Here is a 24,300-nt window from a genome sequence, read left to right as displayed (position 1 = left end):
AGGGCCTCCTAGGGGCCAAGGCTTAACTAGGTGCCGTGAGTGTGCAGATGAGCAGGACACCATCCCTCCTTTCCCCTTACCTGCTCATAGTTGGGATAGAGAGGTGGCCATAAAAGCAAGAAAGGGCAGTAATATGACAGGTTCTGAAACAGATATGTGCAAGAACCCACACAGGTCCTGTTGGTCCCAGCCCATGCCCTCCTGAAGAAGAGAAATTGGATTGGACTCTAAGAGTGAATGCTTTGGCTCATTTCCTCCAGGTAACAACGACTGGGATGAGCCTTGTGGAGACAGGAAACAGTGGGTGATGTGTGCGGTCCCGCTGCTGCATAAAGGACATATTAATACTATCTGCACTGTTCTTCATGATGCTGAACTCTGTTCCTATCTGGCGTTGTAGAGGGACTGCGCTTTGGGGTTATAACTCAGGTTGATGTGTATATGGTTGGGGGAGGTGGGAAAGGAGGATTGAAGGCCTCTAATAAGCATTTCCCACTGCCGGACTGAGACAGGGAAGCTTGGAGTGAAGGGCCCCCTGGCTAGGGCCCTCCAGTCCCAGCTTCCTGTCCATCTCCCTGCCAGGACAGAGATTTAGTGCTCTGAATCATCTCTGGGTGGGCCTCACTAGGCAAAAGGTCCGAAACTTTGCTGATCACTCATTGGGTGAAAAAATTTCTAGTATAGAGGGAGCCTCAGCAGAGGGATATAGAACCTGGTGACTCTTCTAGTTAGGATTCTAGGTGGGGCCACTTCCCTTTTGCCTTTCCTAGAAGAGTAACCAGAGTGCCAGCTTTGCCTTGTGGGGACCATGGTGCCTAGGCTGAGGTCACCTCTGAGGTGAGGTGGAGGGGGCAGGGGCAGGAGCATCTGGAGACCCTGGAGCTGTCTTAGGGGTGGAACACCTAGGGTGAGGGAGGAGGGGAGCTTAGCAAATGGGAGGTCAGTGGAAGAGCTGCCTGAGCCCCAGCCAGGGGACAGGCCGACAGGGATGGCCCAGTCGGTGAGAGGACCCGTCAGCTCACAGATAATCCCACGGAATAGGCTCCGGGATGCCCATTCATATTCATTATGTGTGAAGTGGGCGGTTGTAAAGTTAGCTTTCCCTTCATTTAGCTGTCACCGGACAAAAAAATATGAGCTGTGGGCAGATGCCCCTGGATGGGAGCCAGTAGCTCGTCTCTGGCCTCCCTGTGCCCTCACCCCCACCCCCACCCCACCCAGGGCCTCCCTCACATGTCCTTTGCCTGCCTCTTACTCTTCTGCCTTGACTTCCAGCTCAACAAAATCTTCTCTTGTCTGTCTCTTCCCTTCTTTTATTTCCTTTGCTCAGGTTTTCACAGATCCTTTCCTTTCCCCTGTTTTTCTTTCTATTAGAGGGAACCATGGTTTCCTTGACCATTACTCTGTCTCTGTCACTCAGCACAATGCCTGGCATAGAGGAGGCACTCAGTATTTCTAGAATGAACTAATGTATCCATCTCCTAACATTTGTAGGGCCGAAGGTCCAAAACTTTGCTGACTACTCGTTGACTACTACTCATGCTAGTGTAGTAGTCCTGGCCCTACAGTTAGAAATATGGGTTTGGGTCCCATTTCATCACTGACCAGCTGGGTAAGGGAGATTCTGTTCAGCAGCGGTAGCTGGAGATGCCTCCCCTAGCTCCCTGGCTCTCTCGCCTTTCTGAGTGGCCCCCTCCTCCCATTAGACACAGTGCTCACGCCTGCACCTCAGAGCCAGTGCCAGTGCAGAGAGAAGCGGCTGGAAGCCTTCAGTTCAGGCCCTCGAACTGAAGGAATGGTCGGGAGGGAAGACACTGGTTTCCTCTGGGGGATGAGCAAAGGTCCCAGAGGGAAGAAGCCAGGCCTGGATGCCTCGTCACAGTGACCATCTTGGCTGGGAAATGAGATCTGATGGAGGGTTTGCTTTCTCCTTGGGAGAAGCACAGCGTTGTATCTTCACATGCTTGGCTTTCTCTAGGCCTGAAAGGTGAGGTGCGGGGTGGGGGTGGGGGGCAGCTGGGTTGTTAGCTGAGGCTGAACTCTTCTGAGCAATGTGGTTATGTTTACTGGGAGAGTGGGAGGGCCCGGCCTGGCTTTTTCCTGCCTTCCAGGCTCAGGAGATAAGGCAGAAAGTGGGGGTGAAGGATAGAATGGGTAATACTCTAAAACCACAAGAGTCCTGGCTTTTGTCTCTGCCCCGTAGTTCAGACATGCTCCTGAGACGTCTGGAAGAAGGAATTGCTCCACCCCCACTGCTCCGGGGTCCCGGGCCACAGGGAACTTAGAGCACTCTGTGAGAACCCCAGTCCATTCCACCTCCCTTCTGTTGTCAGCTCAGCCACAAGCTTACTTCAGCTTTCTCAATCCTCCCTGCCTCATGAGCTCCACCCAAGAACTGGCCTCTTCTCCCTGCCTCCCAGCACCAGCCAAAGCCCCAGAGACCCAAGCAGGTAGCAACACCCAGCATGGGCTCTGCTGTCGACTCACCTTCCTTCTCTGGCCTCCCGGGTGCCTGTCAACATGCTGGGCACCACCAGCCCTAAAGCAGTCAGGGCTGAGCCCTGGAGATACACAACCACCTGGTATAAAAAATACTGCTACCTTTATTATTATGCTGGGCAGCACTGATTTTTTTTTTTTTAACAAAAGTATCTTACAAAAGTGGGGATCAGGATCTCAAGGGCTCAGAGTCTGTGGAAATCTGTTTTATTCTCACCAACATCCAACCAGGAGGCCATAGTTTCCATGGCATAACTCTGGCCTGATCCCATGGAAAAGAATCCAAAATTTGGGTGATTTTCTGATGGAATGTCTGCCCCCTCTGGAAGGGAGAAATGACTCCATAACATGTTGGGGGAGGAGGCACAGGTCAGGAGTAAGGGATGGCTAGAGCTGGGGGCACAGGGCATCCTTCACTCTGACATCAGCTTCCTTCTGATCATCAGGGGCTTCTGAGACCCTGGGTATGCACGTCCTGGTGGTGGGAGGGACAGGCAAGGCCTGCCCTGCGCAGTCAAACAAGAGCCCTCTCGTTTGGGTTTCCCCTACTTCATAAGAAGCTCCTCCCAGTTCAGTCCTCCCTGTCCTCCTCCCATTTTCCTGGGTTCCCTGAATAAGGAGTCAATTAAGCCTTTTTTCAGCTAGAGGGGTGTCAGACTTGGACAAATCTGGAGGAAGCAAGATAGGGTCTTCCTCCCTCCAGCCCAGAGTTTGGGCAAAGGGACCCAATTTGTAGTCAGAAGAGGCCTGGGCACCTGCTTTGACACCCCCTTTCTCCTGGGTGGCCCCTCCTTATTCTAAAAGAAACAACCCTATAGCTTGTTCCCTGCACAGAGCTGAGTCCCAACTGCTCTGCTCAGGCCTCCAGAAACCAACTGTCCTCTCTGGGGTCCAGGCAGGGAAGGAGTGACAGCAGCTGGGAATGGAAAGGGCAGTGGGCCGCTCAGCGTGCTGTGTCTGCGCAGTGATCACGTGGTCCAATTCAGCAGGCTGGTTGACTCCTTGGGCTTTACCCTGAGCGAGACGAGGCCTGGAGACTTGTAGTCGCCGTCGGGAGAGGGCTCAAAGCTGTGGGCCCCCAGGGCAGGGGAGAAGCCATGGATGGAGTAGATGCCAGCGTGGGCTCCAGGGGAGGCTGGCATGCCCATGAAGCCAGCCACATTCCCGTGGGAGTGAGAATATGGAGACATGCACGAGGAGGGGATACCATCTGCAGAAACAAGGCAGGGGCCCGTGGGGCTCCCAGAGCCTGGACTGGGCCACAGGGAGTTCTGCAGCTGGAAAAGAGAGGTATAAAGAAGTCCCATGAACCAGAAGCCCTGGGGCTGTCACCCTTATCTAGGGGCTCTCTCTAAGAAACCTCCACCTGGCCCAGGTCTCAAATCTGTCCTCACCCAGCCCCACGCTGCTTCCCAAAATGTAACTTCCCTCAGTGCCTCCTGTGTGCCAGGCGCTGAGCCACTAGCTTCGCATGCATCATTCATGAGGCAAGTAAGAGCCCCATTTTACAGAGGAAGAAGGTGATTTGCTCAAGATCACACAGAGCCTGAATGCTGCTTGGGGTCTCCTGGGGCTACGGGACAAGGTTGGCCCTGCCTGGGGGCGGAGCCTCACCTGAGGGTGGCTGTCGGTACGGGGCAGCACCGAGCTGTCATAGGCAGTTGTGAAGGGGTTCCGCCCCTCCGGGATCTTTCCATAACGCTCGCGCTTCCGCCACTTGGCTCTCCGGTTCTGGAACCAGACCTGGGGGCAGGGATGGGAAGTTTGAGCCCACTGGGGTCCTGGAATGGGGACAGGGGAGGTTGAGGCCCAAAGCATGTTTATCAGCCCTGTGAGCCCCCAGCTGCTTCTCCCCAGGCTGGGTCACTCTCTGTTTCCTCAGCCTGGCTCTGTCTGGGATGGTGCCATCAGTGCTACTGGACTCAGGGACCGTGGGTACTTCCAAGCTGGACCAGTGCTTGTGGATTGGGCTGTCTAGGTCCCCTGGCTTGTATCCTCCCTTTCCAATCTACCCACCTCACAGCACTGAGGAATCTTAAACATATTTCTGTTCAGATCACAGTCCCACTTCAATCCACAGTGGTTCTCTGGGGACCTTGGCCCAGAGCACAGGTCCTTTAAAAGCCTGGGGATTTCGGGTGCACGGGGAATTCGTGTTAGAATGCTTGTTTTTCATGCAGGAGACCTGGATTCAATTCCCAGACCATGCACCTCCCCCCCAAAAAGCCTTGGACTGGTCCCTGCCCCTCTCCATAGCCTCGTACCCTGTCAACCAACTACACTCTGTTCTTTCTAGTTGCCTCCCACACCCCCACCCCAGCTTTCCTTGGAAGCACTCTGCTCTCTTGTTCCTCCCTGCCTTCTTTTAGGGTCTCCCTACCTGGCTGGACTACCTGGCCCCATACAGGTACACCTGAGCTGGGTGCCCTCCACTGGACTTCCAGAACACCCTGGGTGGCTCTCTCAGCTCGATTTCCATTGTCTGTTGGGGGATCTGGCACCCCCATTCATTCATGAACTCTTGAGGCAGAGGGGGCCCATGTGTGTACACACCTGTGTACTTACCTGTGATACATCTGTTGCTTCATATATGCCTTACATATATGAGCACTGGTATATGCATTTTGTATTTCTTTCATTTAATAAACATTTATGTGTCAACAGCTCTGGGCTAGAGGTTGGCAATACAATAGCACCAAAGTAAAACAAGCCATACAAATACCCCCCCCACACACAAAAAAATACCTTGTTTTCCAGGGATTCTTGATCCAGCTAGGAATCACAATAGAAGAAGCTGTGTGCATGCATGTGTTCGAGTGTCTATGTAACCCAACTATCCTGGCTGGGGTGAGAATTTCCACCTGCTCCCCACATTCCTCCTACTCGGATGCAGGTGGGTAAGGCTCTGCACCTGGGTGAGAGCTCCTGCGGGGTAAGCTGAGCTCACCACTAACCCCCCTAACTCTTAGGTGAGGTGGCAGAGGTCCCAGAGCAGGCCTGGGACAAGTTCGGGGAAAAGCCACCCCCACCTGTTCAGCCACCTGGACTCCTTTCTTTACTCTCCCTTCCCTGCAGGCACAGAAGGCAAGTTTGTTAGAAACTGACTTCCCTGTCACCACCCATTTCCCCTTAGCGTCCCCACTGCAGATCTTCACCAGGGCTCTGAACCTACCCTCTGCATTGTCCTGAGGGTGGTTTTATTTGGAAAAGGGATTTTTTTTTTCCTGTCAGAGAAAATATCCCTACTCTACAGCCTCAATCATCCAGGAAGATTCTGGACAAAGTCTGGAGGCCTCGTAGCTACCCTTCCCTCCTCCAGGGTTGAAAAGGCCTGGGAGAGGAGTGGGCAGCATTCCAACGCAGTGCCAGAGAAGACAGCTATTTAGATTCCACTCCAGAGGCCAGGTGAGACATTCCAATTGGGACTTTCACAGCATATGTAATCTGATCTGGGGTGGTCCGAATAGCTGGGCATCTCACCCTCATGGCCCCAAGCCCTGGGGACTCCTATTTTGGGTGCCGTCTTGGGGGGGACCAGGTCAGCAGGAGGACCTAGTAGAGAAGAGGTAATAGCACAAACCTCTCTGTACTTACTGGATCCAGCTGTAGGGTCTGCCCTGCTAGAAGGCAGCTGGCTTCTTTATAACCAAACCTACCAGTCCCCCTATTCTGCCAGACTTGGCCTCTGCCCCATAGCACCTTCCAAAAGAGTCTCTGGAAGGTCTCCATGCAGGATGTGACAAGCCTGAGCTTTGCGCTACTAAGTCCCCTCAGTGGTGGAGACGCAGATGCTCCTGTGCCTGAGAGGGGACCTTCACATTTCCCTAGAGGTCCAAACTCAACCCTCCCAGCGCCTGCCGCTTGGCACCAAGGGCCTGCTGGGTATCAAAGCAAGACATTTCAAAGCAAGTCAACAGCCACCCTCCTTTTGGGCCAGACTTAAACTGAAGCCTCCTGCCCTGGTCCCTCCCTGTGCTGGCCCCCTTCCTGCTCCCTCTCACTTCCAACCTGCCTTCGATGGAGACTTCCCTTCTCCCCTTCCCCTTCCCTCTTTCTCTGTTCCCAGCAACCACCTTTCCCTCCCCTCTCCGCCCCCTACCCAGCCCCCTCCAGACTGGGGTCCACCCTTTGTGAAGCTGGCCATGGCCCCACCCAGGAAGGCCTGGTCTCTGGCAGGGAGAGTTTGTTGGGTTGGGCAGGGCCTCCCAGCTGAGGTCTGAGAGCCAGCAGGGGCTGAGGGTCACCAGCCCAGGATGAATTTGAGGGTCTCTGACTCTGGAACCCTCCAGCAGTCTCTGCCATCTGGGCAGCCACCACGGGGGCAACCCTGGGAGCTGTGTGGCATGTCACTGCTCGCCTCTCTGCAGTCCTTGGGATGTCCCTAAGGAGGCGGTACTACATTCTCTTTTCCTAGACTGGGAAGCCGAAGCTGAGGGATTCAAGCCATGCCCAAAGTCCCCTGGCCAGCTAGCAAGGGGCAGAGTCATCACACGCCTGTCCCCACACAAACCTCAGCTGGGGTGTGAGAGCAGGGCTGGGCCTGGCAGATAAGCCCAGGAGGAGCAGGCTGGGGGCCGGGCACATCAGGGAGGCACCAGCGCCCACCCTTCCCAACCCTTCCGTGGCCGGCCCCTGGTCAGGGCGGTCTCTGCAGAGGGCGAGCCCTGCGTCTGCAGCACCCTCACCTGTACCCGGGCCTCGGTCAGGTCCGTGCGCAGCGCCAGCTGCTCGCGCGCGTACACGTCGGGGTAGTGGGTTTTCTGGAAGACCTTCTCCAGCTCCTCCAGCTGGAAGGTGCTGAACGTCGTGCGGTTGCGGCGCTTCTTGCTCTTGTTCTTGGCCAACTCCATGGAGTCGGGGAGGCCGGGGGACAGGGGCACGCGCAGGCTGGCCAGGCAGGGGCCCGGGGAGCCTCGCAAGTGAGAGGGCCTGTCCCTGGGGCCTCCTCGGCAGTCCAAGGGCAGCTGGGGGAAGCTGGCGGCTTTGGAGGCCTTCTCTTCTGCTGCAATGGGGAACACAGAAAGGAGGATGGAAACCAAACCAGGGGGTTTTGTGGGTGGAACGGGGGGGGGGGGGGGGGGGGAGAACATTGACGCCTCATTCCCCGCCTCCCCTTTCCTCTCTCCTCTCCCTTCCCTTCCTCCCGGCAGCCAGCCTCCCCAGGCAGCCTGGCATTCCGAGGCCTGCCTACTGAGCCCCTGGCTGGGGAGGGGGCCCTGGGAAACCATGTGCTCTGTGGTCTGGGCGGATCTGCCGGGGCTGCAGCGGGGTTCATTTCGGGGAAGTGCTCTGTGGTGGTGTATCCCACAGGGTGTGGAGGTGTCAGGACTGGCGCCACAGCAGGGACCGCCACCCTGGCAGGGCTGAGGACTGAGAGCTAAGAGGCGGGGGCAGGGGGACATGTCCTGCGCCTGTCAGGAAGTGCTTCCCTGTCCCTGACTCTGCAGGCCTTGGCTCCCGGGGTTCTGTGTCCATGCATCAGCTCCCAGGATCAGGGAGGGAGATGCACAGGAAGCTCAGACCATCTTGGCCTGGTCTGGCTGTGCCTTGGGCTCTGAACCCCACTTCTCAGGTCAATGTCAAGTCCCCCAACCGTGTGGTGTAAAGAGCAAGACTGGACAAAGAAGCTTCCAGAAAGACTTTCTCCGTAGCTCCTAAAATTGTGATGTCTGGGCAGGGACTCAAGTTCCAGCACCAAAAGAGGCAGGAAATAGATTATGAGAGGAGGAGACAAGTTGGCGGGACCAATGTTACAACAGGGCACAGACCCCCTTTCCTTGTCATTCTCATCCTCTGCCCCCTCCCTCCTCTGGGGCTCTGGCTATTCCCCCAGGCAGGGCTGATCCGATTGCAGACTGGAAACTATTCCCAGCAGCCCCACTCTGACGTAGCAACCGTCATTCAGGAAGTTTGGCAGAGACCCACCAAGACCAGGGCACGGTGAAAAATAGGTCACTCTGATTGTCCACACCCTCTCCCTCTGGCAAGGACCCCCAGCAGCGTCCCCAGGAAACGCCTCCTCACTTGTCCACTGGAAGGTCAGGAGTGACGCCACAAAGATGCCCCACTGGCTCACACAGCCTCTTCCTTGGCCCATCCCCAGCAGGGGCCCGGCCCCCAGGAGGCCCAGCGAGCAGTTTCTTTTCCCAAGTCTTGGTGACAGGATCACAGCTGGAGTTGGGGGTGGCGGGGGGGGGGAGGACGGGACCACAGAGATGGGGTTTCTTGGGATCTTCGTCGGATGAGTCCTTCCCTGCACTGTGCCTCCCAGGACCACCAGGCTGTGAAATCAACTCTACGTTGTTGTCCTGGGGGCCTGGGAGAGTCAGGAAGGGCCTGTCCTCAGGGGCTTTGAGCACACCCAGTCCCAGTGACAGCCCGGCCACCAGGTTTCCTTCCCCGCTCAGTGGAGCAAAGGGGAGGAGATGCTCCAAGCCCTGATTCCCACATATATTTCAGTTCTAGGGATAGCTCCATCTGGGGGGAGCTGAGGAATGGGGATTTAGGAAAGTTGAATCAATCACTGAAAAGGCCAGGTTGCCCAGGAGAAAGGGAACGGAACAGGCCCTCTGAGTGCGTGACTTGAGAGGAAGGCATCTTGGTGTCTTGGGTTCACAAGGAGGCCCTGAATCCCGGCTGAACTCCCAGGAGAAAAAGCAGTGGCTTAGGGATGGGGGTCAGGGCTGAGGCAAGGGAACACGGATGTCACTGCAGAGGGCTTGCATGTCCACCCCCTGGGCCCTCAAGGTCTGTCCCAGTAGGACCTGCCCAGAGGCAGTGACCAGAACTGGGGCCCTGGAACTTGCCTGACCTTGACACAGTTGAAAGCATCAAGAGACAAGAATGCAGCAGGACTTCTCAGAACAGCTACCCAAGGAAAGGGCCAAGCCTTCTGCTTCTGCTTGCTCCCCAGCCCTGTCCAGTCTCCAGCCCCCATAAAAGACCAGGAGACGTCTTCCCTCTCCACTGCCATTGCCCTGAAATCTCCTAGATCTTCCTGGAGAACACCTGGGGGAGGGCACCATGCCTCCCTCTTTGGATAAACCAGAGGTACTCCTCAGAGAACACCAAGCAGCCACCCAAGGAGCAAGGAACAGAAGAGAAAAGAGATAGAAGTTGAATATATGGAGCGCAACAAACTAGGAAGGCAGATCAGGAATTGAAGCCCTCAGTTTTGAGTCCAAGCTTATCAGGGGAAGTCTGCTCTTTAAGGCCCGGGGACCATTCAAGCTGTGCATGGCTGTGGAGTGGGGTCACTTGTACCTGGCCAAGGCACTGGGCCATGGTGGAGACTGGGAAGCTGGGGATCGGCACTGGATTGTCGGGGGGGGGGGGGGGGGGGCGGGGGGCTGCATGACAGCACCAGCACTGGAACAAGCCGCCAGGATAGGGACCTTTGACATGGAGCCCGGACGGAGAGAGTCATAGAATTCTCCATCCCTGACCTGCTTTTACTACCCCCCACCCCCACTCACGGCTGCCAGAGTTCCTACTACCAGAAGCTTTGCAGCTACTACAGCCCTGGTGTGACACCGCGGTGGGTTCCAGGGCCCACTGCCCAGAGCTGCCTGCCCAGCGCCCCACTCTCCCCACGGAAGGTAGGAGCTGAGGCCGCTGGACCAACCACTGAACCTTCAGCTTTTGCTCCAGTCTTGCTCCGCGCCCGGGGTCGTTGAGCAGAGGTGGTTGTGGCCTGAGCTCTCGCAGTCAGAGGGGCAGAAAGCTCAATGCTAGTGGCAGATTTAAGAGCTGTGCGAGGGTTATCGGCAGACTCTCCTTAGAGGTCTCCGGTCTTGGCCTGGAGGTCTCAGCCGGGAGTCAATGACCTAGGATACTCTCGGCTTGGTGGTTATGGCCCCTACGGCCATCGGGCTCAGGGCCTCGGCGGCGGCGGGCAAAACTTAAGCGGGATTCCCTTCCTGGACGGTGCATCCCGTGTGGTCCAGTAGCCAACCTAAGGGGACTGGTTCTGAGCGGCCCCGGCGGGGTAGGAAGGGCCAGCCGAGCGCTCCTCCCGTCCTCGGAGCAGCCACGCACGGAGGAGGCGAGGGTATCTGGCACCGCGAGGACTGGAGCGGGGCTGGGCGCTCTGGGCAAAGGGCCGGCCCGAGGCAGGGCGTGCGGCGTGCGGGAAAGGGGCGCTTTGCGTCCGGTTCTCCTGCGCGCAACCGCCCGGTCGCTGCAAAAGATCGTGCCCGCAGCTGGGGCCCATCCGCGCGCTCACTGGTCTGAACTGGAAATGCGCGGAGCCCGTTAATTTAAAAGCCGGGAAATAAGACGGGTTGCCCCTACTGCCGCCGCTTCCCACTAGGTGGACCGCGTGGTTCGAGCTCCCGGGGCCGTCTCTCCCCAGCAGCCCGGCTCCGCTGTCCGCGCGCCACGCTCCGCGGAGGCTGGACCGCAGGTTGACTGTCCGCCTGCCGAGCTCCGGCCCCGGCACCTGGGAGGTGGGTGGGGGCCGAGGTCTCTACCCCGGGCTCCGCTCGCACCCGCCGCACCTCCTTTTCTTTTGGCCTGACCTCCGCTCAATTTGAATCGTTATTTTTCTTCTCCCATTTGCTCTGATTTTGCTATTTTTCTACTCTTTCAGGATATTCCTTTTTTCCTTTCGTTTTGTCTGCTCCCTCTCTTTGACCTTTCTGTCCTCCATTTACCCGCTTCGTTCGATCTTCCTCTTGCTTTTTTCGTTCGTTCATTTAATCCTTTCTGTTCAGCCCACATCGCCCGTTGCCGTTTACCTCTTGTTCTAGCTGCTCTCAAAACGGCTTTTGTTGTTGTTGCATTTCGATTTCCTTTTTTATTTTCGGGTTGTTGTCCACCTTCTCTGGTTTTAATCCCCCGCAGTTCGTTGCCTTCGACTCCCTCACGGGCGGCGCGGAGGTTGGCAGGTCCCTCTCGGCCTCTGGTTCGGCCTTGGCGCTCTCCGCAGTTCGCCCCGCGCGGGGGCCAGACCCGCAGCGCCGGTCGCCCGTGCGGGATCCGGCGCGCCCAGCTGGGACGCGGGCCCCCGGGGTGGTCCTGCCCAACACGGCACGCCAAAAGGGTACCTGTCCCCGGCGGAGTTCGCCGTCTGGTTGGGATCAGAGGAGCCAGACCAACTGCTTCTCATTAAGTCCCAACTGTGGTTTTTATCAGGAGAGCCTCTTTCAAAGGGCGCAGACACGAAGCTCCTCGGACTCATTCATTTCCTCCGCTGACCCCCACACACCTCCCGGCCCTCCCCTTCACATTCCCACCGCCCGGGCTGGGCAGAGGCCTGAGCTGCCCTGATCACTCCGTGGAGGCCAGGAGGCGCCAGCGGGGCGGTTCTCGGAGAATCCAGCTCTGGGTTTGGCCTGTGGCATGTGGCATCGGAGATGGAGCCGACCACGAGGGCCGAGGCTTCTACAAGCCAGCGGGTGCCACGGGCGGCAGCAGGGCCGCAGACTGGCCTGCCAAGCCCGGCGCCGACCTCCGCGCACAGGAGCATAGGCCCAGGAGCCCGAGGCGCCCAGAGGCTGGGCCCCACCGTGGGGCTGCTCCCGACGGCCCAGCGGTGGCGATTCAGGCCGGGGAAGACTGCAGGAAGGGCAGCCACCACCGTGAATAGCGACGGGAAGGCCAGGTTAGTCTGGGGAATAAGAACACAGTTATTTCGAAATGAAGATGGCCCTGACACTGCGGAACCGGCCGCGGCCACTCGCCAAGCGCCCTAACGCTCCGCGGGCGCCTTACTCGCGGAAGCGGGGACCTGGGAGGAGAAGCCGGCGGAAGCCAAGGCCGCAGCCCTCGGCTGAGCCCGGCTTGGTTGCGCTGGGTCGGGCGCCCAGCCTCAGGACCCACCACGGGCGCCAGACACAAAAGCAGCGCGCTTCTCTCCCGGCGTCGCGGCCAAGCGCTCGGTGCAGCCCAGGGCTCGGGCTCCTGGGCCGCGGCTTCGGGTTCGGGGGCGGCTCTAGTCAACTGCGGCCGGGCATGATCTCTCCTTCCCGGCCGCGGCCGCCTGCGGGCGCTACCCCAACCTTCCTCGACCTCCCGCCTCCCGTTCCCGCCGCCGGGGGTAGGGGCGGCCCTGCCTCTCGCCCGGCGCTGGCCTTTGCCCGGCCCCGGCCAGCGCCGGTCGGGGAAACCGGTCCGGCTTCCGAGGGGCCCGGCGACAGGGGCAAAAGTTGAGACGTAGGCGAGCAGGGAAGCAAGGAGGCCCGGGCCGGCCCGGGTCGGGAAGGAGAACCGAGGGTCGAGGCTGCGCTCCGACCCGCGTCCCGCGCCGCGCGTTACCTTCCGCCGGGCCATCGTAGAAGTGGCCGCCGTTGAGCGCCGGGCCGGGCCCGAGGTCCTGCAGGTACTTGGCGGGCGGCTTGGCCGGCTCTGGGAGGTAGGGTTCCAGGGGCCCGCAGGCCAGAAAGCGGGTCAGCCGCGGGCCGCGGGGCGGGGCGGGGTGCAGGTGAGGCGCGGCGGCGGGGGTCCCCGGGGAGCCTGAGGACTCGTTCCCCGCGGCCGCGTAGGGGCTGGGCCCCACACCGAAGGGCGCGCAGTGCTCGGGGTCCATGCCGGCTCGGGGCGCACGGGCCGGCCGGGGATCCCGGGCTCCGGCTGCCCGCGCGGCCTGTGCGCGCCGGCCGAGGGGGAGGGACCTGGGCGCGGGGGCGCGGAGCCCCCGGGAGCGGCGCGCGCCGCGGGGGGCGGGAGGCGGGAGGCAGGGGAGGGGGCGCGCCTCTGACTTAATTCTGGAACCATCCACGTCACGTACGGCCCCGCGCGTGTTAACCCCTGGGATCCCGGGAGCCCCCTGATTCACCCCGAGCCCCGGATCCCGGCGGCCTGGGACAGGGGAAGGAAGCCACCTCCTCTAGAGAACCCTCGGGAGGCGCGGGGTCTCTTTTGTCTGCTTGTCCGGGTGAGTCCCATGCTCAGAGCTGCATCTTACAGGCTCTTGTTCCTAGAGGGGTGAGGCAGAGTGGGGGACAGAAATACTCACGTCGCAGCGAACACTTTTAGGCCTGGTCTCCTGACATCAGCCTGGAATGAGTGTGAGCCAGGCAGGGGGAGCAAACCGGGCGGGGTCCCTGTGGCAGGAGGCTGTGTGTGACTGTAGGGAGTTCTCTTTGCCCGTCTCAGGGGCAAGCTGGGAAAACGTTTCCCACAGCAGAAGCGTCCCAACTTGGTGATCCCTTGTTTCTCTTAGGGAAACGAGCCATTGGAGCAATGTCCCCTTATGTGGAAACAGATGGAAATGGGTGGCTGGAGTTCTTCCGTGAGCATTATGGTTACGAAGCATGGGAGCTTAGTGTTCTCATCAGTGAAGGCCGAGGTTGGCCCAGTCAACCCCAAGAGTCTTTCTCTGCATTGCTGGTGGGTCTCAGAAGCAGAAGGAGGGGCAGAAGAGACAGAGAGACTGAGCAGGGGCAGCTCAAGGCTACACAGGGTCCAGGTGTCAAGGACACTTTGGAACAGGTGGAGGAATTGGCAGAGGAGGTTCATTTCTGCCATGGGGAGAATGCCTTTCAGCGGGCAAGTGATCTGCAAGTACCTGGGGACCCATTGGGAGAGAAGGGCTCTGCTGCCCCAGAAGGAGGGTCAAGGTAGGACTGTGTCTCCCAAGAGCTGGATCTTCCCAGATAAAGGGAAGCATAGGATTAGGACAGTAGCTTCCGCTTTCTGAAAAGAGAAACAACCCCCCACCCTACCTGAGATCTGGGAAGAAACAGCCAAGGGCCCTAGGACCCTGCTCACTTCCTATGGGGGTGAGGACCCCTCGGGCTGGGTAAAACCATTTTATTTTCAAGGCCTCTAGAGACTACCGAAAGGCGTGAGAGCTAAACATCATTTATATTTCATTGGAATTCTTAATTTTTAAAGGAATCCAAGAGGCCTGGTGTGAACACCTCCTTCTTCCGCTGGGGGCTTGGAAGGGGTTTCTTGGTTGTCCTCAGCCTGAGTTGGGCTGTAAATCAAGGCCAAACAGGAACCAGAAGCCTTGCATCTCACAAGGAGCCATTAAGCCATTATTAAACATACCATAACTTCTCTGAAGCCCTTATTGGTTTAAATGCCGCATTGGAGGCATTAGCGCCATTAGCGCCCTAATAGCAGATTGCTGACTGAGCAGAGAGACGGGAGCACCTGGGGCTGGTATTTCCAGCCAAGAGGGAGGCTCAGCTCCGAATTAAGCCTCCTCTCTGACCTCACCAGGGGGATACATTCTACAGGATCTAAGTGGATTCCAGCTCTGGGCAACAAACCCATATTGACCATTTTTGTCCTGAAAAAGGTTTTTTGATAGTTGTTGATTGGATCTTGTTGACTTTTTAGGAGGCTGTTAGTGTCAGTTCTATTCAAGGAAGTTATCAAGCAGCTTACCATAGAGGCTGCAAGTGGGAAGTGGGAAAAAAATGTAACCAATAGTTTAAACCAGAAGCCTGGTTTAAATGCCAAGTCTTTTGATTCAGGTGATGACCTTCCTGAGCCTCAGTTTCCTCATCATAAAAATGGGCAACATGCACGGCTGTGGGTATCTGAGAAGCATTCATATTGTGGTCGGTGTGATGCACTTTGTTAATTCAAGAGACTGTTATTATCACGATCTCCAGAAGTGGGGGCCGGCAGCCCCAGAGGGGGGTTCCATCATTAAGTTGGTAGAAGCCTCCTCACCCCAGACCGAATGTGTCTGAGAGGCTAGGACTGAGCAGAGAGACCCAAGGACCGGCACCCCTTCCCCAGCCCACTTGTCCCTCCTGACGTTCTCCCCTCTCCCCCAACAGAATGGATTTTCACAAAGATGATTTTGTGAATAGGACTGAGGTAGCGAGAAGCTCCGGATTGTATGTGAGTTGGCTGGGTAGATGGGGTTGCCCCTTCATGCAAGCCAGGGAGGACACTTAGAGGAGGCATTCCTGTTCCCCCTTCAAACCCCTCCTGCAAATTCTTATCTTTATCCATATATGGTCTGGGAAGAGTTTGATGGGGCTGGCTTTTGGGACCTTCAGGGATGTAGGAAACTCAGAAAGGGTAACCTCAGCGTTTCTAACTCTTCCTCCTAGGGGGGCTGAGAAATCATGGAGTGCCATGGAGACCCTTACGTTACAGATGAAAACGATTGCTCACACAGCCCTTACAGGGGTTAGGCACCGTCTAATGCATTCTACCTACACTGATTTATTTAATCCTCACAACAAACCCCCAAGAAGTAGGCACAGTTATTTTCCCCATTGTGGTGAGAAAGAGACTGGGATAGAGAAGGGAGCCATCTGTCCAGGATGACATGGCCAGTTAGTGACAGAACTGGAATTTATGCTCAGATCGTGGGCTCCCCAGCCCGGATGGACTGCCACTAGGTACTTCCTCAGCTAGCACAACAGAGCTGAAGTCATTTAACACACACCCTCGTTTTTCAGCAGGAAGGATGGGACTTCTCACTGAGAGGGAAGGTGACGCCAGGAATGTGCAGGGATAGAGTTGGTCAGGGGCTGGGTGATAGCTCAGGCTTCACGATTACCATGGCAGGTCGCTGAGGCTGACTGCGCCCAGCTGTGGCCGTCTGCGTAGTGGATGGGGAGGGTGGTTCCAGCCAAATGAAACAGAGTGGCTAACACCTGAGAGGTTTTATGACTGGTGCTGCCAGAGCACAGTTATAAGAGAATGTGGGAGTTCACCATCCGTGCTGCTTAATAACCAGTTGAATTAAAATAGCATTTGTCACTGAGGCATTGTCCACAGAACAGGAGACGAGCTGATTGATGGCATGATCCAGATAATTCTAGCCAAGCCCTATAGTGAAAGAACTTTACTAATCACTTTCAACCTGCTAAGAAAAAGCTACCTGTTAGATGGAAATGATATTTATTGATATGCAGTTTTATACACTGGTTAATTGTTTAATCTAATAGGAGGGTCTACTATGGGACAAGCATTTGCTGGCACTGGAATAGGGTAGAGTGAGAGCCTAACCCCCTACCTTCATGGCTCTTACACTTTGCTGGAAAGGAAATGTCCCATCCACAAGGGAAAAACCATTGTTTGTATGTGAGTGAGATGAAATCTGGTCTTGAGAGCAGAGTTCTTGGCTCATAGCCTCCACTGTAAGGTCAGTTCTTTAGTTAGGGAAACATCAGTCCCAACTATGGTTTTCCCTTCCATTTTCCACTGCCCTCAGCCCACATCACATGAAGATGAATGCTCTCCTTTTTCTCCCAGTGGATATCCAAAAGGGGTGGGAACAACAGGAAAGATGTAAACTCAGATCTGAGATTTGCTTGATATATACAAAGCCTCCTTCCAGACAGGAAAAATTCAGTTGTGCTTCTTTTTTTTTTTCCCCTGCCTTCTTGTCCTGTGTAGACACTGAAATCCTAAATTGACCTCTATGAAAAATTCTGGGTTTGGGAGATTGTTTTTCATTAGTGACATTCTTCCTGGAAGGTCAGGCTAAGGAATGGTAAATAAACCTTCGGATCCGGTGCTCCTCCTTTACCCATGATATTTAAATGAAAGAAAGAAAAAAGCTTTGTGCTGTCGATACCCAGGATCCTTGGCTGTGATTCAATCAATCCAGGCTGCCCTTTGTGTTTTGGGCTGAAATTTCTGGGAGGTGAGGGGAGCTATTTTGGGTTTTTTCCCTCTTCCATTGATTTGATCTGTTTCATTGGGAAAGCTACTTAACTTCTCTGTGCCTCAGTTTCTCCACTGGAAAAATGGGGGGAATGATCTGGTAGCCCAGTGTGACTGGAATTGAATGAGACAGTGTTTATTTATGAAGATATTTCTTGCACCTGAACCCATACTTTTCTGCTCATTCTCTGTGCTCACCTATCTGGGGTTGGGTTAGGTTGGGGGAGAGGCAGCCGAAAGGTGGGACCTGGCCTAAGACATGGCACTGTCCTGAGAGCCAGAGTCTACCTGGAGGTCTGACTGGGCTTCAGGTCTGCCTTTGGTGAAGATAAATGGATTCTGGGACAAGTGCTGTCTCGGACCATGTCATTTTGTGGAGGGCTTTTTGACTAACCTTGCTAGTATCTTTGGTGTAAATCAGAAGAGGGTGAGTTTAGACTCTGGTAATTTTAACACTGTGATTAATTTTGTGCATTCATCTGCTCATCAAGCATCTATTGAATGCTTGCCGTGTATCCAGCCACAGTGGGGCTGGACTGTGAGATTAGAGACCGACGTGTACCACCTGCCCTCAGGACTTTCCAGAGAACAGGAGAGATACCAAGCGTGGGCATTTACACCCTAGGTGCAGTTGTGCTGAGGGGAGAGAGCACAGGGTGCCAGGGGGCCCATAGGAAGGGAGCTTGTCCTAGTCTTGGCTGGGGCAGCTGGTCATGGGATGCTTCTGGGCTGAATCCTGAAAATTGAGAGGGACTTAGCCTGGTGAAGGTGTATGACCGGGCAGGGGGAGAGGGCCACCCCGAAAGAACAGCCCTACAAAGGGCCAGAGGTGAGAGAGGGGGCTGTTTGGGGAGCTCTAGTTTGTTGAGTATTTCTGGAGCCTGGGGCAGGAAGTCAGTTTGGATGGAGGGAGGGGGTAAGAAGAGAGAGGAAGGGGGGATGTCCTTAGGATGGATGGCCCACACGGCTGGCCCATAGTGTTTGCCAAGCATAGCCTTGAGCATTGCATGCACCAGTGGGAGAGGTGCAGGAGGAAGCCCTCAGCCCTAGGAAGTCTCCCTTCTCTAAGGCAGAGGAGACCCAGGGCCCACACTCAGCAGAGAGACATTAAGGCAACGTGAAAAATAACAATAAAAAGCACCTGTGGTGGCTGGGAGCTGTGTAGGGAGGCAGTGCATGGACAGGTCGGAGGAGATGTGTGGCCTGGGTAGGGTCATCTGCAAGGCTTTTGAAACAGTGCCTTGGCTTTTCCAGGGAATGCTGGCCATGGCACCCCTTGAACTCATTTCAGCAGGAAATCCATTGGTTCCAGAGGGTAGGTTCCAGATTTGCTGTTTTACAGGGCTAACAAGTATGTAATTATCACATTTGGAGCCCTTCAAAGGAAATGCAAACACATAGCACTGAACACCCTTAGAAATGTGAGTAGGACCCACAGATACATCCACTCCAGCCCAGGTGTCCTGCTCATGCCTTGGAAGAGGAGAGCGAGTGAAGCTGTGAGCCTGAACCTGACAAGGGACTGGGAAAAGAGCAAGTGAAGAGGGTAGAGGGGCCTCTCGCCAACCTCCTCTGGAATCTCCAGGGCAGGAGAAGGAATGGGATGGATAGTAAGATTATGGCCACCATTTACAAGGCACCTGCAATGTGCCAGGCAAACGCCGTCTCATTTAGTCTTCACGCTGCCATCTAGTCGGTGTTAATATTCCCATTTTACAAAAGAAGAAACTGGGATCGGTCTGTGTATTGGTTATCTAATGCCATGTAACAAATCATTCCGAACTCAGCAGCTTAATACAACAGTATTCAGTTCCTGTGTGGGTCAGGGATTCAGCAGCAGCTTGGCTGGGACTTTCTGGCTTACGGCCTCTTCTGACCCCACGACATCGGCTGAGGTTATGGTATCCTGAAGGTTTGGGCAGGAGGATTCACTTCCAAGGGAGCTCACTCACATGGCTGGCAAGTTGGCATTGGTCGTTGATGGGAGGGCTCGATTCCTTTCCGTGCGGGCTGCTTAAGTGCCCGTACAACCTGGCAGCTGGCTTTCCCCAGAGCAAACGGTCCAAGAGACCGGGTGGAAGCTAGGATGCTGTTTGTGACCTAGCCTCAGAACTCACGCACCAGTACTACTGCCATATTCTACTGGTTGCACAGGTCAGGTCAGCCCTGATTTGCTATAGCGGAGGATTACACAAGGGGAGGCTCCCTGGGGGCCATTTTGGAGGCTGGCGAACCTTAGACTGGTTCCAAAAATTTCCCATATCCCTCGGCTGCTAAGCGCTGCTCAGATTCCAACCCAAGTTGTCTGACTCTAAAGCTAATGTGGGGGCAGAAGGAAGGGCTCTACCGATGGTCAAGGAGACCCAGAGGAGCCTGACGAGGTACCTGGCACGCAGGTGGCAAGCCCACTGGGCAGTGAGAGGCACACGGCATGCCCTGAGGATGACTGGGGAGACCCTAGAAGAAATCAGGGTGTGCCCTGCTCTTCTCTGTACCGTGGGTGTGTGGCTGTCATAGCAGGCAAACGCCTAAGGGACTCCCTCAGTACAGAGCACCTGAAATGGGGTGGGCAGAAGAAACAGAGAAGGACAGCTGGAGGAAGGGGTGTTTAGTGGGAAGAAATGACCAGACTTATTGCCAAATAGGGGCAATCACCAGCCCAGAATAAGGGAGCCACAGAGGCCCCACATCTGGCAGCTGTAGGAGGAAGAGGCTGGAGTCAGGGCACAGGGACAAGTTTTCAGGGGGCATCTTGGACCTTTGAGCCAGATTTCCATCCTTCACCCCAGGACACACTGTAGTTCTGGACACCCCAGTTCACATTGTGAACTACATACCAGGGCATCTGCAAAGCCCCAGGCTACTTCCTGGAATTTGGGGACCCCCTTCAGAGGGAAGAGGAGCACTCAGAGTGAACTTTTGGGGCTTGAGAATCCTTGTGATTGGGGCCTCGCAGGGAGGTCATTGGGTACCTATGTGTTGAGTGGGGGGGGGTGCACCCTGCTGAGTGATGCAGACCCTGGCTCCTGTCTCCTCCTACCCCCCAAGAGTGTGTGACATCCCCAGCTGTGGCTCAGAGGCCTCACATAGTGACTGGTGTGGAGGTTGGTCTGATTCCAGGCAAGCAGGATGCCTGGGGAGGAGGGTGGGAAGGAAGACCAGGCATCTGGCTGTTTTGAGTCTCCCTGTGGAGGTTTTGAAACACTTGGTCCCTTTAAAGGGGTGGGGAGCGCCTGAGGCCCTCCACTGCAGGGGAGGTGGCCCTCTCTGCAAAGGCCACAAACTTTGGGATTGAGATGACAGCCATTATTTTAGAAGCAGCTCCTGCCTTTGGGGTGGGAGCTCTGCCAGGCCTGGGCATTGGGGTGGGTGTGTCGAGGAAGGCTGGTATGCTGTGGGAGTCTGAGGCTCTGGTGGTGGGGCACGAACACAGTGTGTGCATATGCAGAGTATGTGTGCATTCACAGAGTACGTGTGCATACACAGAGTATGTGTGCATTCACAGAATATGCGTGCATACACAGAGTATGTGTGCATTTGCAGAGTACATGTGCATACACAGAGTATGTGTGCATATGTTGTCTCTATTTGGGAGAAGCCTCGAAGGCCTGCATCTGTTTGAGGGAAGCCTGGCATCTGCAGTGAGAAGTAGGCAAGCCCTGGATTTTACGGGGTCCTTGCAGGGGAAGGTTCTTATAACCACACATAGATCAGAAGATGCTTGGGGAAAAGCAATTCTGTAGGCACATTCACACCAGAGCCATAGGACAAAGAGACCGGATATTTTGCCATTTGATAAACTTCATAAAACAGAGGAGCTGAGTGATTTTGCTGCTGCCTGAATGGAAGTATTCTAATAATCCATGCCAAGAAGATAAATAAGGCCATGGCTGCAGGAGAAGAGCTGAAACAAATGTGTAGCAAGAGGTACATCAAAGCAAAGCTAGTCCTCCTGACAACCAGGGACTCTGTGTACAGTGAAGTACGTGTGTGTGTGTGTGTGTGCGTGTGTGTGCCCGCATGTGCACGTGTGCAGTGGTGAGAGTGCTCGGCAGATACCCGGCCATATTGTGGGGCCCAGAGACATAACCCGGGCTGCCGCCAAACCCCTCTGAATGCAGCCCACTCAACAACAAGCCTGCCTGGGATTTAGCAGGGATTAGGCCCAGCTCTGTTTGGCACAAAGGAAAATCAGCAGTAGCCACTGTTGGAGCATTCAGGCTCCTCAATCAGCCACTGGTGGTGGTGACAATTCAAACTAGAATATGTGCCCTCTCTGCATAGAGAGGTCAGGAATGTCTTGATGGGCCGTGGCCCCTGTTTGCCAGCTAAATATTACTTCTGCGTGGATGACAAGGGGTACAAGCTTTGGTGTCCAAAATCAGCCCTCTCGTATTTGGCTCCGGGCACTCCATAGGGTATAGGGAAAATACAGGGGCATGGAGACAGAATAGAATGCTAAGCATCATGTAGTCCCCAAATTCTCAAATTGGGGTCCTCAGGTCCTCAGCAGCAGCACCTAGGAACCTGCTAGAAATGCAAATTACCAGGCCCCACCTCATCTACTGGGTCAGAAATCCTGGGGGATGGGACCCAGCAGTCTTCATTTTAACAGGTTTTCCAGGTGTTTTTGACATTCTCTAAAGTTTGCGAACCACTGATCTAGTCACCCATCTTCATTTAGAAATGAGGAAACAGAGGCCTAGGGAGGGAACTTTTATCAAGAGCACACATTTAATTAGGACACAGCCATCTCCCCACCCCACCCCACCCCCAACCCATATGGTCTCAGCTATTTATTTAGCAAATGACATGAGGGTGGGGGGAGGGGATTTTAATAATTTTTTTTCTTAGAGGCAATTGTTATATGTTTATGTATTTTCCATTTGTTAATAAGCTACTTGATCGGCATCTTGCCGCCAAACCATGCAATTATATGCTATAAAGTCCAGGCTCTGGGAAGTGGACTCACAGGTCCTTTTCCAGCTTGGCCTCAAGCCCAGGTCGCCAGGTGACCCCAGTCTACCTCCCCACGTGATTGCATCATCTTCCCCTGTCTGTCCCTGGATGCTCTCTCTGTAACTGTAATAAACCAGTCCATCACCTTGCGTTGTGCAGATACACAAATCAATAATCCCTCCCTCCGTTTGCCAGGCCAAGTGAGGGTGGATGCAGCGGGATTAGTTTTGCCCACTGGCCTTTGCTGCCTTCCTGAGAAGACCTGCCTCTCCTTCCGGCTCTCACAGCAGGCCCAGCATGTTTCCAATATTGCACCAATGTTTTTCCCGGCAGAGTAACGCTTTAATGGGGCAGATTTGTTCTCTGTACGGGAAACATGTGGGCCCTTGTCAGACGGCTTGAGAACGAGTTTCCCTCTCCGCCAAGGAGATCTGGTCACCCCTTGGGGCTCCCCTCGCTGAGCTCAGGAGAGGGGCCCTTTCGTAGAGCTCCTTCGTTGAGGAGGGGCGAGGGGCCCTCTGAGACTTCCCGGTGAGTAGCTTTTGTAGAAGAACAAAACCATTATGAATGGTCCAGATTTCTGGTAAACTCAGACAGACTTCTCGCGGCACCCGGGGAAGGAAGCAGCTTGCTGTGTCCTGTGTATACTGAACCTTCCTGAAGGAATATAAGCGGGTGTGCGGTGGGGTAGGAAGAGAGAAACGCCCTCCTTTTTTCCTCAAAGGGCATGGATGGTGGTGGCTGGCACGGATAAGGGAGAAAGCCCAGGGTGGCACCCGGTCCCTGACCCCCCACCTTAATCAACGAAGTCACTGACCTCCAGGGAACTTAATTTTTCTTTTTGGAGCCCAGGTTTCTTTTTCTGAAAATTTCAAAGCTAGCGTCCTTCACTTTTGGGGGACTGTGAAACCCGGGGATGTGGTTTTGTTGGATTCACGAACAGCCTACTTGGCTTCCCTCCTCAATCAGGGTCCATAATCTGTAGTTAAATAATTAGAGTTAATTAAAGTTAATATCATTTTGAGCATTTCACAAAGCCCCAGAGATAATTGAAGTCTCCCCGGAGCATTGCAAAACAAGGCTTGGGAATCTCAGCTCAAGAGAATAATGGGGAATGAATGAATGAATGATGAAAAAAGAGAATGGAGGAGGGAGAGGAGGAGAAAAGACAGGGCTTTCTGTTCCCACTGGCTGTCCCGATTGGGCTGGAGGATTTACATCAAAAAATGGTTCAAGTCAAAGACGGTTGATTCTGTTCTGAGGTACTGAGAAAAAAAAGAAGGAAAAAAAATCAGAAGACAAAGAGACAAAAAGCTCCAGGGTCTCCCCATCCAGCGAATGGCAGTCTCATCCCAGGAAGAGACAACTTGTTCCCGAACTTCCATTTCCCCACAAAAAAAAAAAACCCCAAACCGTACCGTATTTTAGGAAAGCCCCTCTTTATGAACGTGAAATCTGTTGTTTTGAGTTTGGACCCTAAAACCTTGCCTCCTGCCTCGGAAGATCCAGTTTATGAAGTAGTCCACACCTGAAAGTAATTGAATTTCTCGGCGTGGGTTCTGGGGCTGCGGAGGGAGCCCAGGGCCGGCGGCGGCGGCTCACAGTTCCTACCCGGCCCCGCGCCCCGCGCCCCGCAACCTTGCACCGGCCTCGCGCGCTGGCTTTGCGGAGAAGGAGGCCCGCAACGCCTACAGCGGGAGGGAGGAGTATCTGGTGCCAGCGGGAGTTGCGTGTGGATGCAGCGAGGGGGCTGCACCCAGCGTGGCCCCCGTCCGCCCCGCGCGGCCCTGCGGGCTGGTGCGCGGTGCCCGGTGCCCAGTGCCCGCCTGCGCGCCCTTGCCTGCCCGCAGGACTCGTTCGCCGCGCTGGCTCCAGGAAACCGCCCCCCAAAGTAGAAACCCGAGGGACTGAAATTGATAAAAGCACTCAAAGTTTAATGTCAACATCAAATCTCTATAAAATCAGATCAAAGGAGCAGGCTTTTAGTTTCTTCCCGGACGGCCGCGCGCCTCGCGGCTTGGGGAGCCCCTGGGAGTCCGGGCCGGGGTCGGAGCCGCCGGGCGCGTTCTTCTCTGCAGCCGGGGCCGAGCCCTCGCGCCGCCGCTCGGAACTGAGCGTAGGCCCGGGCGCCCGCGAGCGGAGCGGGCGTTGCGCCGGTGACCTTGGGGCCCGGGAGATCCGACAGCTGCTCGCAGGTTGCCCGCCGCGGGGCCTGACCTGAGCCGGGGCCGAGCGGGAGGCGCCGGGCTGAGGATA

At 55.6% G+C, this 24,300-nt stretch overlaps 1 protein-coding gene across 1 annotated transcript; it reads right to left on the bottom strand.

Annotated features, from left to right (window-relative positions):
* Positions 1–2,622: 2,622 nt before the first annotated feature.
* On the bottom strand, positions 2,623–13,027 carry ALX3 (ALX homeobox 3). The gene is made up of 4 exons (XM_077119471.1): positions 12,757–13,027; positions 7,185–7,501; positions 4,114–4,242; positions 2,623–3,776 (listed from the first exon to the last, which is right to left on the bottom strand). Exons 1-4 carry the CDS (start codon positions 13,025–13,027, stop codon positions 3,468–3,470), a joined length of 1,026 nt encoding a protein of 341 aa, XP_076975586.1. The 3' UTR covers positions 2,623–3,467.
* Between the last annotated feature and the right edge of the window lie 11,273 nt (positions 13,028–24,300).

The sequence above is a fragment of the Tamandua tetradactyla genome, chromosome 11, assembly GCF_023851605.1.
Source record: "Tamandua tetradactyla isolate mTamTet1 chromosome 11, mTamTet1.pri, whole genome shotgun sequence".
Classification (NCBI taxonomy): domain Eukaryota; kingdom Metazoa; phylum Chordata; class Mammalia; order Pilosa; family Myrmecophagidae; genus Tamandua; species Tamandua tetradactyla.
This window is presented reverse-complemented; position numbering and strand designations above follow the sequence as displayed.

Coding starts and splice junctions, on each gene's coding strand:
- ALX3 (XM_077119471.1), bottom strand. CDS start 13,027: ATGGACCCCGAGCACTGCGCGCCCTTCGGTGTGGGGCCCAGCCCCTAC. Junction 7,502..12,756: donor CTACGATGGCCCGGCGGAAG/GTAACGCGCGGC, acceptor TCCCCATTGCAG/CAGAAGAGAAGGCCTCCAAA. Junction 3,777..4,113: donor GTACCGACAGCCACCCTCAG/GTGAGGCTCCGC, acceptor TCTCTTTTCCAG/CTGCAGAACTCCCTGTGGCC.